This window comes from Spodoptera frugiperda, chromosome 8 (genome assembly GCF_023101765.2).
Source record: "Spodoptera frugiperda isolate SF20-4 chromosome 8, AGI-APGP_CSIRO_Sfru_2.0, whole genome shotgun sequence".
NCBI lineage: Eukaryota > Metazoa > Arthropoda > Insecta > Lepidoptera > Noctuidae > Spodoptera > Spodoptera frugiperda.
Window position 1 is genome coordinate 10,164,729 of NC_064219.1, and position 14,769 is coordinate 10,179,497.

Consider the following 14,769-nt stretch of genomic DNA (forward strand, 5'->3'; position numbering starts at 1 on the left):
GAATAGACACGCCTGGGTTTTGGTAGCGTTGAACTTGACCAAGTTGGCGTCACCCCAATCGGAGACCGCCTTCAAGGACGAGTTCAACCGTTCGACCATGGATTCTCTTAGAGACTGGATCTGTGTTCCGCTAGTCCGCGCATCGGACACATACCTTTCAACAACTGTGCTGTCATCTGCATACCCAAAGATACCGGGCTTAAGCAGGTCGTTGATGTGCAGCAAAAAGAGCGTTGCTGAAAGTACTGACCCCTGAGGGACTCCGGCGTTGATGCCAAATTGGTCAGACGAGCAGCCATCGATGACTACTCGAATTGACCGATCCCTCAGGAAGTCTGCAATCCATCTGCACAGATCAGCGGGAAGTCCATATGCAGGAAGCTTGCCGATAAGGCTGTCGTGCCAAACCCTGTCAAAGGCCTTCGATATATCGAGAGAGACCGCTATTGCCTCCCCGTGCTTCTCGATGGCCTCGCTCCAAATGTGGGTGGCATACGCAAGAAGGTCCCCAGTGGATCGGTTGCGGCGAAACCCATACTGCTGATCGCTGAGGAGGTCGTTACCTTCAAGGTATGCCAGGAGCCTGTTGTTGAGTACACGTTCCATACTCTTACAGAGTATGGACGTGACCGAGATTGGTCGGTAATTGTTAGGGTCGGCACGACTACCTTTTTTGGGCACAGGCTGCACGTTGGCCAGCTTCCATGCAACCGGCACTTGACCAGTCTCCAAGGAAAGTCGAAACAGGCGTGTCAGGATTGGAGACAACTCAGGCGCACAGGTTTTAAAACCACGGCCGGGATTCCGTCGGGGCCACTGGTCTTGTTCACGTCGAGATTACGCAACGTCTTATACACCTCCTTCTGTCGGATGCGAATTTTCGACATTTTCGTCTCGCATACGTTATTTAGAGAAGGAGGTATAGCGCCACCAGTATCAAGACGTGAAGATTCCGCAAATAGAGAAGCAAACAGGTTTGCCTTCTCTACCGCGGTGTGTGCCAGCGTCCCGTTAGGCCCCAGGAGAGGTGGGAGTGAAGGGCGGCAGAAGTTCGATTCAACCGCCTTGGCCAGGGACCAGAATGCTTTACTACCCGCTGGGTAAGAAGCCAGTTTGTTCCCTATTCGGCCAATGTGGTTGAACCGGGCCATCCGTAATGCCTTTTTGCATGACTTGGCAGCCCTGTTATAGGCTCTCTTCCTCTGAAGAGTGTCGTCAGCCTTACGACGCCTGGCATCCGTCCATGCCAAGTATGTCGCATGTTTTCGCGCTTCAGCACGTCTGCAGTCGGCATCGAACCATGGACGAGTCCCACCGAAAGATGTCGCGTCAGAGAATGGAATGTAGTATTCCATGCCCTGACGCAACACCCCTGTTATGGCATCCGCACAAGCTGACGGGTCTTCAGTAGAGAAGCAGACAGGCCGCCAAGGATAGGATGCAAAAAAGGATCGCATCCCATCCCAATCTGCTGACTTGTACCGCCACATCCGCCGAGATCCTCTGGGACAAGGATCCGGTGGGGAGTACGTGGATACGGATTTCACCAGACAGTGGTCAGAGCTACCCAAGGGTGAAGATACTGACACCGAGTAGCTGTCTGGATCAATTGTCAGCAGAAGGTCTAGGCAGTTGGCAGTGTGCGAGTCGACATCGGGCACCCTTGTGGCCTCCTGGACCAGCTGGGTCAGGCCAAGCGTTAGCGCAAGCTTACGCATTTCCCTCCCAGCATGGTCAGTGCACTGGTATGGGAACAGCCACTCCTGGTGATGAGCGTTAAAGTCCCCCAGTAACACCAACTGGGCCGAAGGGTACCTCTGCCGAGCCGCATCCGCCGTCTCCACAAGGTGTTGAGCTAATCTGGTCGTCTCCAAATCTCCGCTGTGCGACCGGTAGACACAGGCATAGAGGATTTTCTCTATGCCTGTGTCCACCAGTATCCACAAGGTTGAAAAACTGGGGTCCTCAAAGTTTCGGAGACGCCGGTAACAGACGCCGTCTTGGACGTATAGGCATACGCCTGCACGGGGAACGAAGTTGTGCTCCAGAGAAAAGCCTGGGTAGTTCAGGTATGATACGTCCGACGGACATCTGATCTGGGTCTCCGAGAGAAACAAGAGCGTTGGGTTCTCGGTCTCCAGATGGTGATGGACCGCAATGAGATTTGAGTGCAAGCCTCGGATGTTGGAGAGGTGCACTTTGAGGGAGAGGAGTGCAGCCGCTGTTGAACCCTTTTCTTAGCTCATAAATTATGCACATAAAGACATGGGAGGACATAATGCCGTTGGCATTTCCTGCTAATCTGACCCTTGGGTAGTGCAGACAAAATAACCAGCAGATAGGAGCATGCTAAGTAGTAATCTAATCATTGTCAATTAATCGTTGTCCTTCAGTCCAATCGACCAAGAACGCAAGCTTAACAGCGATAAAACGTTACATAAACCTTCGCACCTGTTTATAAGGTAACTTCAACTTAAAATAACACAAAAAACCAGTATAAAATGACCTCTCACCGTGTACAATCTCAACGTAATAAAAGCTCATGATTTACATGAAGTTAGGCTGTAGTTAAGTGGAAACGTAAATCTTGATTGGCTGCGGCGGTACGCAGCTTGGTTAATCTAAGTTTAGCGGTTAAATTTAACCGAGTTAAGTTATTTGGTTCGTCTGTGTTATGCTGTGAGCTCAAGTAGTGAGAGTGGATGTATGTTGGTTGGAAGCGTGAAGTTTCAATGTAATATTGCGGATTTTAGTCTTTGAAGATGTGTGAATGTAAGCAGAAAATTGTTATGTTAAAAAAGATGTTTGGTCCTAATAGAGTAGGATTGGTTCTAGAAAAGTGTTTTTGGTCCCATAAGAGCACTTTTGGTATCAAAAGACCAATTTTAATTTAAATTCCTACGTGGACGAACTTAGACGCTGAACTAAATTTCACATTAGTAACTAGGTATACAACCAAAAGCAAAAAATACAATTTTTGAGAAAAATATCTATTATTCTTTTCCCAGGACTTAACCCCAAGTACCTTAACCTTCTAGTACCAATACTAGTACACAGTAGGAACAATAACCACTCAGCTAATAATACAGTCATTTCATGAAGCTAAAAGCTTCCAACCGTAACTGTGAACCAAATTATCTGTGGTCAGTTAACTGCCACTAAATCACAGAACCACATTGTGTAAACTAAATCCCACCCAAAACATAAATGTGAAAGGATGCCAAGTTCGATAATATTGGAATGCTTCGCCTATAAAAGAAGTGAGATCTAAATAAGTACCAAGTTCCATACACAGACCTCAGTTAAAAATGATATAACAAGTTGGCAAGTTTTCACACACTTTGTTATAAACCTACTAAACGCAATGAGTCAAGTATATAATTTTCTATTAAAACTTGCCAAGTTATATCATTTTTAACTGAGGTCTGTGTATGGAACTTGGTACTTATTTAGATCTCACTTCTTTTATAGGCGAAGCATTCCAATATTATCGAACTTGGCATCCTTTCACATTTATGTTTTGGGTGGGATTTCATTTATTTTTGTAAGGTTTATTTTCTTTTTTTCTTATTTTACTTTACTTTGACTAAATACAAACCTTCGTAACGAATTTTAGGTCGGTACGACCATTGGAAGATATAGATAATTTTTTTGTTTTAGTTCCTTAGGGGTATGAATTTACACCTTCATTATTTTTAAAACCGACTCACACTTGGCCATTTTCAGATTTTTTCCTTTACCTTGACCTAAAGACCTACCTCCATGCCAAATTTCAAGTCAATACGACTATTGGAAGTGGTCTAGGTTTTTGATGAGTGAGTCAGTCTGTGAGTGTATAGTAAAAATAGCGATTTTCTGACGTCAATATCTCAAGATCTACAATAGGTACATTAATGAAATTTTGTATTTTAGATAAGTAAGTAGATCTCGATAGATACTAGAAATTTCATATGCGTAGATAAAATAGATTTTGAGTTATAGGTGGGTCGAACTTGGCCCGAAATGGTTCGTGTAATATAACCCACGGCCGGTGTGTCGGTTTTTTTGCTCGAACTTGGCGGACACACTGCCGTGTGTCTAGATTATATAACACTATTTATTATAATCACTAGTTACTGTTATATTACATACATGTACTATATATGTGTTGAGTCTAAACGTATGGTTCATCTTTATATCGCTTGTATCATAAGTTATTTCATTACAAATCGGGACATCTTTTCTGTGTCGAAAGCCTAATCAAGATCCAGGAATTTAATTTTATTATAACTTTCGTGAAACATACTAAATTAATTATTATGTTATCGACTTACTCAGTAGCAGAGCGACAATCGCCGCGTCGTGTGTCGCGGAATGCCGCTCTTGGCTATGAGCCTCTTGAAACTAGTCGAATTCCTCGTCAAACAGTGTTACGTAAGTAAGGCTATAATCCAGGAATATTGCACAAAATAAACCTTAAAACAAAAAAGTGTCAATTATAATAAAGCATAATATTCTACATATTATACTTCTTCAATTTGACTGCACGGTTGGTGCGGTGGCTGGGCAACTGGCTGCCGCGCAACGGGTAGCGGGTTCGATTCCCGCACGGAGCAACTCTTTGTGTGATCCACAAATTGTTGTTTCGGGTCTGGGTGTCACGTGCATGTGAACTTCTATGCTTGTAAACGCACCCACGACACAGGAGAAAATCCTAGTGTGGGGCAACGTTTTTTTAAAAGAAAAAAAAATTATACCTCTTCAAGAAATATAAAATAATTTACAAATTAAATGCCGAAAAATTGTAAAATCATCAAAACAAACAAAGTTACCCCAGCTACCGAAGCTCAAGTTATTAAGCCGAAGTTAGGGTTTTTGAAACAAGGGTATTGCCGAATAAGTTATGTTTCGAACTGTAAACATAAATAAGGCCGATAATTGGCAGTTGTGTTGTTATAGAATTAGGATCAACGTTATTCCAGCAATTGATTTTGAGCCGGAGCTGCGGATTACTTAGCGGGTTTACCGGGGTTCCGGCTCAAAAAGCAGGAATAGGAACGGGGTGGTTTTTAGTCAGAAAGAGTCTGACACTCTCTCGTCTTAACCAAGGCGGGAGAAGTCACTGGATTTTACCCCTATTGAAAAACTATTGATTTTAGGTTTATATTCGAGTTCTTTTACCTAATTTTTTGGGATAGGTTATACTTTTTAATTGATATTTTCAGGAATTTTCAGTTAGTTTCTCATTAAACAACATAATACTTCATTAACACATTATACACAAACTTATTTTCTTTAATCAATTTGTAAATGAAATCACCTCTATAGTAATACAATCATTAAAAATAAGTAAAGAAAGCGATTGGCATAATTATTGAACGTCACGATGTCTTCCAAGCCTTAATAATACTTAGTCAGCTTTTATTTCTTTAATTATTATTAATTGTAAAAAGATGAATAAATATCATTATGTGGAATGATATTAAATTTTATATTTACATGTATTATGTACTGACACATATTTAAGTATATGCCTATTATTATTATGCCTATGTTTTATCGTAAGGTTAAATGATATAATTTTTATTTCAAATGACAGGTAATATATAAATTAATTATTATTTTATCGGCTTCTCACGTAGCTGTTTTTCGAGGAACTAGACTAGTTTCAAGTCATGCTAGAGGCATTAAAGCATCATTCCGCGACAATCACCGCGTCGTGTGTAAACCCCTAAAAGGCCTGCAACGCAATTGTAACGCTTCTAGTGTTTCGGGTGATTCGTCTACTCATTTATCGGCTTATGCCATAAAAAACATACCTATATGTGTGTATAAAAAAACTATGCTGATTTTAAGCTTAAGATAGAACAATCACACTTCAATCTGACCACCACAGAAAAAGACCTTTTCCTTCAAAGATTTGAATGTAACCCAGCCATTACAAGACCTTAAATCTCTCGATAGGGAAATTTTATTTCACAAAAACTGGAAATTAGGATCGTAAATCACCATTTTTTTATATATAATTCCTGATAGCATTAAACGATTCGAACATTAAGACCTATGCTGACACGGCTGAGTCAGCAAAAATTGTGAAGCAAAAAAATACCTTGATTTCCAAGACATTAGATTTAAATTCACTTGTTCACATGTTTTATGGTAAATGTGTCTTTTAACGGTAGGTAAGTCTGTGATATAATGTCTTTTTATTCCCTAAAGGATTTCGTATAAGTGTACCTTAATATTGCATTCAGTTTTCAGTGTTATTTCGTAAAGTAGGTGGAATATAAGGTGACCCACTTTTCACTACTTATGTTAGGAGCCCCATGTTTTATGGGCGAGTCTATTGATCCTGCATATCTCAGTAGTCAGAACAGCTCGGGGTTATGGCACGACCAGCTGTGACCATTATGTTGACTTGCAATGAATTTGGCCGCATATTCGTGACAAAAATTTACTACGTAAGTCCCTAATGAGACGAGAGAGTACACCGGTTGTTGGCAGTCAGGATATTTATCTCGATTGCAATAAATTAATGTTTTCTTTTTTCTTTATAGAATCTTTCTATTCTATCACCCAAGTCATCATCAGCTCACACCCTATCTGTATGCCAAATTTCATCAAAATATCAAAATCCGTTCAGTAGTTTCAGCGTTATGAACGGTCAAATATCCATAGAAACTTTCACATTTATAATATTAGTGTAAAGTGTGATTTTATCATTATAACTTAAAACGGGATATTTACCATGTTTATATTTTTTTTTCGAGATTCCGATATTTCTGATAAATATCCCGCTTGAAGTTCTAATGATAGTACTAGTGACCATGTCAATTTAAAAACTTATTCTGTGACTTTATGTTTGTATAATTGGAGAATAGAGGAAAAATAGTTTGTTTATTTACCATGGAAATGTACTACATAGCATAAAATATCAATTAGTTTCCTATATTAGACCTTTATCCTGTTACAATTCCATTCTGAAACCAACGAGCGTGGCGAAATAAGTCAACATGACAATGGCTGTTACTTATAAATCCAGGATTTTACAGGAGAATTTTCCTGCTCAATCTACAATAGAAACACGTGTCTATTATTATATTGTGGTCGTTTATTTTCCTCAATAGTAATCTACGATCATCCATTTTACTTTAAATAATTATACCTACTTGGAACCTGTATCCTTAGTTCGAGTTTGCTTTACGTTTAAAGTAATCGAAACGAGAGTACGCACGGCGCTCTGATTGGCCGGCTCGGATAAACTAACCAATCAGAGCGCCGAACACGCTCTTGTACTTAGGCTACTAATAACTATCAGTGGTAATCAATCAATAGGTATTAGTAGATATATTGTCCATTACGTAGGCTAACAAATATTTGGATCGTATGTTGTTTGCCTAATAAACAACAGCTAAACTACTATCCTATATTTTTCTAAGAGAATTATAATTATTGCTTGTTTTTTCCTCGTGTCGGAAAAGATCTTCGCCCTACAATGTTACACATGCAAGTTAAATATGATGCAGTCCAGATTTAAATATGGTATAAATGGCATTCATAACATATAAAAAAGTGTTAAATTTAAATAGCACACTATATAAATATACGAATAAATATGTGTCAAAAAACTCGATAAGATAATGCCATATGGCGTTAAGTTCGCTGTATGTACAACTATTTCATTGTGTTATGTGCATTATAAATAAAATAAACCGATAACATACATTGCTAAAATCTAGTTTACTGTATTCCGTGGTTAAAATTATAGTTCCTTTTTTAAATACGAATATTAAAACCTAACATCGAAATAATGTGTAATATATAATCAGTAGTTTATCAAAGTAGTAATCGAAAACACTAATTTCCTAAACCTAATTAAAAGAGCATGATACAGCAAGAATAGTGTTCAATTATACCAAAACAATTACTGTTCGCTCAAGTCCTCCAAGTTCCTACACGATCGTAGTAGGTATTTCTAGAATATATGTAACGAACGTGCCTGGAAATCGAACCTGAGTCTATGTAACTAACTAGGGTATCACGATTCCGATCGCATGAATTTACGATCATATGGTTCCGATAAACTGGTGAATTTCAGTCCAAATTAACTTTAATTATATGTTCTATTTTATATTTTCTAAATACGCTCAGATTTTGTGCTTTATTTACTTTATTTGTAAAGTCACACAAGTAATTGCACAAAGTAATTAACTGGTAAAGTAAGTAAAACATACGAGTATATGTAGCTTAGAACGATCCAACATAATAGCATCTTTTAGGTTTTAGGTCTAGAATTCTACATTCAACAATAAAATTCTAGCATATCTCACTTCAACGTTTTTGTCTCCTAATTTTTCTTCTACCTAGTGATAAAATTAGATTACGACCATTTCGGGACGGTATAACATAGATTACGAGTATTTACGAGCTACTGATATTAGGTCTATCCCAAGAGAAAAATCTCTTTATACAAAAAAATATTTTCACCCATTTCTTACAATTTTCACCAACCATCATAATTCTGTAGGTACAAGATCCCACCCTACTAAAGACCCAAAAACCAAAGAACAAAAATGTAGAGGCACAAAGTTTTAAAAACATTTGCCCTACAAGATAGCAGAGGTGACGAGACCGAGGGATTATCTAAAAGGGATTACTTCAGAATAACATTGACGAGCAACGGCCATCGGATCACGCAACGACCCGGCACTAATCGCGCCGTCCAATCTATACCTCATTTGGCACTCACACGGCTTCACAGAAACCTTACAACGTCACTTTTTCGGTACTGCACACCAAGCACAAGAACTGCTTACTCCGATTTCCGCATCCAAGTAATTACCCGGAACGCGACCCTCGTTAGTATTTCTCTCGTCCAAGAATCCCGACGATAACGGAAAACGTTATTACGCTAATTGACGAAAATTACGAATTTTCCACTCATTTGTCAATTTCCTTTATGAGCAACTCGGGACTGTCATCGTCATGTCATTATTAATTTTACTTTGTAAATCATTTCTTATTAGCCCAAAATCATAAAAACAGCTCTTTATAAAAGTTAAACCACCCTATCCATATCTAAAACGTTTAATGTTTAAGTAAAATGTACTTACATATCCAATTTAATATTACATGAAACACGTTAAAGTATTTAGTGGTAGGCTTACATTCCGACACCCGCAAAGTGTGGGGTGCGGAACGCGCTAATTCGAGCCAAACACGTACCGGCTTTAATTCTTTAATTCAATCGATGTTGAGTTCTTTGGGCTCGAATGACTAAGTCAATTCCAAATGTAAGGGAAAGAATCATACGTATTTTCCAAGAACAAAAAGTTGTTTTAAAGTAGAAAACACATAAATTCATACGATAATGAACTCTAAAACCTATTAATTATGAGTTAAAAACTAATGTACTCACTCAGTTTCGTTGTTTTCGAAAATCACGCTGCCCTGTGCCGACTCGTACTGAGCACCGTTCTTGGCAGTGCCATCTTCCGTCCAGTAAGGCACCCTGACCTTGCCGCGTGCACCAGCTGTCCTCACGACCCTCAAGTCGTAAGTTCCCACCGACTCCGTCAGCTCAAAGTCCCGTTGCGGGAAAGAGAACACACCGGAATGATCATCATCTAAAATCACTACTGTAGCCGTAGAAGGAGATGCAAGACAAGCCCCTCGAGGAGATGTTAACCGCACGTAGAAATGCTCGTCTTCCTCAAAAACGTCATCATCAATCACTTGAACGCTGAACGTCTTCTCTGTCTCCCCATGCCTGAAGACCAAGGACCCTTGGGCAGCGACATAGTCTGATCCTGCTTCTGCTGTTCCATCTTCAGTGGTGTACTGAACTGTTACTTCTCCGTTCAAATCTCCTGCTCTTACAACTCTTACTTCAAATGTCCCACAGTTTTCCATGACGGTGTAGTGGTCTGGATCAAATCGTACGTTGGGACCACGAGGCTCAAGAGATAAGGATCCTGACTCTCGTCGCTGTAACTCTGCTTTAACTTCGCTAAGATCACTTTGAGCTCGTTCAGATATTTTTCTTGAGAAATCTCCACCGCCTGTCATTTTGCGAGTGGCTGCCACTCGATAAAACGCTCTTGACTTGGGACCCCGAGCCATTAATGTCTCTAACGCCATCCTTTCTACAGTCTCCAAGTCTTCTTCAGGATGTTGTCTTCTTAATTCCCTCAGTACTGTTACATATTCTCTTCTTGACTTTTCTTGTTCTCTACCTTCTTCGTCTTCAGATAAGAAATCTTCTCCTCCTGGTTTTAAAGCCATTTCAACGGAGCCATCACCTTCGGCTTCTACAATAACTCCTCTTTCATTCACTCTGTAGCCTTTTTTCAGATATTTATACATAAGTAAGCGACGGTCAGCAATGTAAGCTGTTAAAACCGTCGCCGGAAAGAAGAGAAAAGTAACAAATCCTTCCCAGACTTCCACTTCATTCGGTGAGATGACAGCCAGTATGAGATATAACCACACATACGCGAAGATGGACCACGTTGCTGTCACAAGAAACACTCTTAGATGTTTTATCTTTCTAACTTCGCCATCTGGTATCACCACGACACAGATGGCTATGATCACAAACAAGTTATACGCCGCCGACCCCACGATGGTACCGGGCCCTAAGTCACCTGCCTCGAAATTCTTCCCAGCTATTTCAATTACAGATAACAAGATCTCAGGTGCACTAGATCCTAACGCCATCAAAGTTAAATTAGCGACGGTCTCATTCCATACTCTGACGACAACAATCTGTTCGCTGCCGTTGCGTCGCACGCGCACCTCTTTCTCTCTCGATGTTATAACTTCTATGGCGGCCATAAATCTATCGGAGACGATGGAAACTCCGATGAAGAGGTACATGAGGCAAAGAAAGTAGACAACACCTCGGAAGGCGATCTCATAAGTTGGCACATCCTCGAGAGGCTGCCATGCAGGGAGCACCAGTCCATCCGAACATGCGAGGACATGGTGGGGGGTAGTGTTGCGCGGAGCGAGGCGCGCAGACGGCTCGGCGCGTGCTACCACGCAGCAAGCCGCGATCGCGGCGAGCGCGGGCCGCATGCCGCGTATGTGGCGGCGACCGGCGCTGCACGAGGCCGGCGCCCGACTGAACGTCGCGACCAAACGACGCCCCGCCCCTCACCCTCGCCCGCTGTTTCCGCGTACTACAGCACCCGAATGTACAGTAGGTCGACTTCAAATAAATGGAGACGTGATTTGGTAGTCGAAGTTTATGTCAACATTCGAGTTGAGTCTGTCAAAGTCTGTGACTGTTTGGCGAGGCTATGTAATCCGAGACTTGGGTCATCAGTCAAAAAAGTTTTTGAATAGCATTTTCGGGTGTGTACCGGGAGTTCTTGTTTGTAATTCTGTTTGTTCCTGTCTTATAACAGTGGGCTCTTAAGCCGCAGAGCAGTTCCTGCACGCGCACGTTCCTTCACCTTAGTTGATGGAGTTTTATTGGCGTTGCGGGCCGTAACTTGGCGGTGGAAAAAAGCTTATTAGAGGGGCTACGGGGGACTTATTAAAACTTAGTTTTGGGTACAGTCATGTTTCCCACGACTTTATTGAAGTTCATTAGAGGTAAAGTTGAGATCTCGTCAGAATGGGAATGGATGTTGTGAGAGGTTTAGAACCAATGAAAATAATATTTAATGAAAACTTATTTTACAAACTTTTCTAACAATTTCACCATCTTGACTCAGCGTAGACTCCGTATAGTATTTAATATTTATAAAATAAAAACAATAAATATTTGTTCTTTTGCTAAACTATTTAACGTTCCAGTTGCACTTATAACCATTCAACTAAAACAAAATTTACATAACACACATCGCAACATAATCTTTATATATATAATTCTTCTGTACGTGTGTATGTCACTGAACTCCTCTTAAACGACTAGACGGATTTTGATGAAACTTTTTGTGTGTGTTCAAGAGGATCTGAGAATGGTTTAGATTCACAATTTTGTCCGCTGGACAAGGTTTTTTTAATTAATTTTTAATTTATTAGTAGTTGTTGATTTTGAAATGTTTTACATTGGATCCGACAGACGGCGCTACCATCGCAGTGTCAAATATTAATGACGTTAGATATTGTCATAACATTTGAATAATAATTTTCACCAAAAAGGTCCAGAATGTTTTAGCTTATTAAAAAAAAGATTAAAATTTTCAAATTAAAGACGTGTAGACAGGACAACGTCTGTCGGGTCCGCTAGTTTCCCTATAAAAAAAAACTCCACAATTTAATTTCCTTACCACATTTTCATTCGAATAAATAAAGAAATAAATTGTAAACAGAACACGTCTGACGTCACATTAATCGCATTAACGTACCAGATTCTTAAGAACATTAGGAATAATAAAGCACTAGAAATTATTGAATATTCGTTCCTAATGTTATTTTTCACGGCAGCCACGAAAACGAATATACTTACCTACTTATATACACGGTGTAACAAAAAGACCCCCTTTTGATACATAAGTGCACGGTTTTTAGATAACATAACAAACGAGTTATGAATTTTTCCATTTTTTTATGCGAATTAAAATTAGTTAGATAGGTACTAGGCGATCAGATTTACAGAAGAAATGTTTCGTAATAAGCGAGTGACCCCTGTAGTGTTGTAACACGTTTGTATGATTTATAAAATCAAGAACTTTGTTTTTTTTTACGTATTTGAAACTGAAACTTTGTGTAGAGATTCTATTCAACCTGTATTCTTCAGTGCTTTTTGATGTATATGGGTATTTTGTTACACGCTGTATAGTTACAATTAATTCATCAACGACGGTTCAGTAGGTCTCTTTCCAACACGCAAACCTTCGATCGTGGTACCTTCATTGTGATAAGCACTTTGTACACTGTACGGTTGGAACCGTGGCTGGGCAACTGGCTGCCGTGCAACGTGTAGCGGGTCCGATTCACGCACGGAACAACTCTTTGTGTGATCCACAAATTGTTGTTTCGGGTCTGGGTATCATGTGTATGTGAACTTGTATGTTTGTTAACGCAACCACGACACAGGAGAAAACGCTAGTGTGGGACAACATAAAAAAATAAGTGTAAGTATTTCATATCATTGGAGGCGAATATAGTGCCATAAAGCTACTTCTAATTTTACTGAGAAATTCTCGAAACCTCCTAAAAATCTGTCCCTGATTAGAGAATTAAACCTAATGCCACTTAGTCACCACATTGGCGACCACTCGACTATGCTACTTAGTAACTGTGATTAGATGATTAGAATTATGACCGAATTCATTTTATGAATGGTTCAATTGGTCTTTTTCGAGCACGCAAGACTTCGATCGGCGTGGCTTGTAATTCTGATAAGCGTTAGGGCATAGTGACGAATATAGAATGAAAGAAAACACATTTATTCGTCATAAGACATGTGAATATAACAAAATTTGTATGTGTGTGATTTAGTACCTTTTTTCTTAACATAAGTAAACAACAAAAGTGATGCAAACTTACTTGTAACCGCAACTGGCATAATATAAGTAAAAATTACACTAATATGTAAATGTGAAAGGTTGTTTATTTGGAAATTTGTCCGTCAATCACACTGAAATAACGAAACGAATTTGTTTCTGAAGTTGATGAAATCTGATATATAGACAGGGTATGAGCTGACTTGGGTGATAATTTACTTATATAGGTATATCTTCTTATACTATATACCACGGGAACACGGGCGAAGACGCAGGTAGAAGCTAGTTAAATATATTATTTGAAAGTGACATACATAAATATATAGTACCTATATCATATGACTAGAAATTTAAGGATACTTTAGGATTGGAGAAACAAGTACCTACTCAACATCCCATTGATTCCATCCGTGTAGAAGTAAAATTGGCCTCTTTACAACAATATGGACGTTTCGCCAAAAACTGGCCTTCAATGAGACTTACATACTTAATCTCATGATGATGTCATAAGATAATCCTACCGATACATTTCATAATGTGTGGATAAACCTGGTTTTAAAAGATAACATACATTATATTTTTTAGGCTCATGTAATAGAAGATGAGCCTTTCGCCACTATTCTAGACTACGGAGTCTAGACGCACGGACGTTTACTGTGAATTTTCGATAAATACCGATATTTTTTTACTAACTTAAGAATTGGAGCTGAAACAAAACGACAATATTATTTTACCCAACACAACAGAATTGGACTTTTTTACGGTATAAGCCGATAACGAGCAGACCGATCACCTGATGGTAAGCAATCGCCGCCGCCCAAGAGCACCCGAAACGCCAGAGGTGTTGCAAGTGCGTTGCCGGCCTTTTTGGGGTTAGAAATCTAAAGTTCCATCTCACTTTTATTCTTTCTAATATATTATATATTCCATAACTATATTAGGAGCAAAGCCTATTTATCATACCCATATAATTATATCAAAAACCCCTAAAACTTATAACCAAAGAACGTAAAATGTCCATTCCACACACTACGGTTTTATCCTTTATCTTCATACACGTCTTGGCTTGACCCCTGCAAATTAATAACACAGCATTTATTTGCAGTTATAGGCACTTATGTAATTAAAACTTTCTGTCGAAACAGTTACATGTCGTGCACTGTTCGCGTGTCCCACAAATTGTATTTAATCATCATCCACAAAAGCCCACGATAGCCTACTGATGGAGTATGGGCTACCTTTTCATAAGTATACCTATCAACAGCCTATAAGTGGCTGCTACTGACCAAAGCCTCTTCTCGCATGGAGAAGGTTTGTTTAATCACCTCTC

General features: G+C 39.6%; 1 protein-coding gene across 4 annotated transcripts in view; it reads right to left on the reverse strand.

Annotated features, from left to right (window-relative positions):
* The window catches only part of LOC118275496 (sodium/calcium exchanger 1), a 130,061-nt gene extending 118,957 nt beyond the window's left edge, over positions 1-11,104 (reverse strand). For all 4 annotated transcript variants that reach the window (XM_050695389.1, XM_050695388.1, XM_050695387.1 and 1 more), the window contains exon 1: positions 9,398-11,104. In XM_050695389.1, coding sequence (XP_050551346.1) covers positions 9,398-11,058 — 1,661 coding nt within the window. In that variant the 5' untranslated portion in view covers positions 11,059-11,104. The remainder of the gene's footprint in view (positions 1-9,397) is intronic.
* Positions 11,105-14,769: the final 3,665 nt, after the last annotated feature.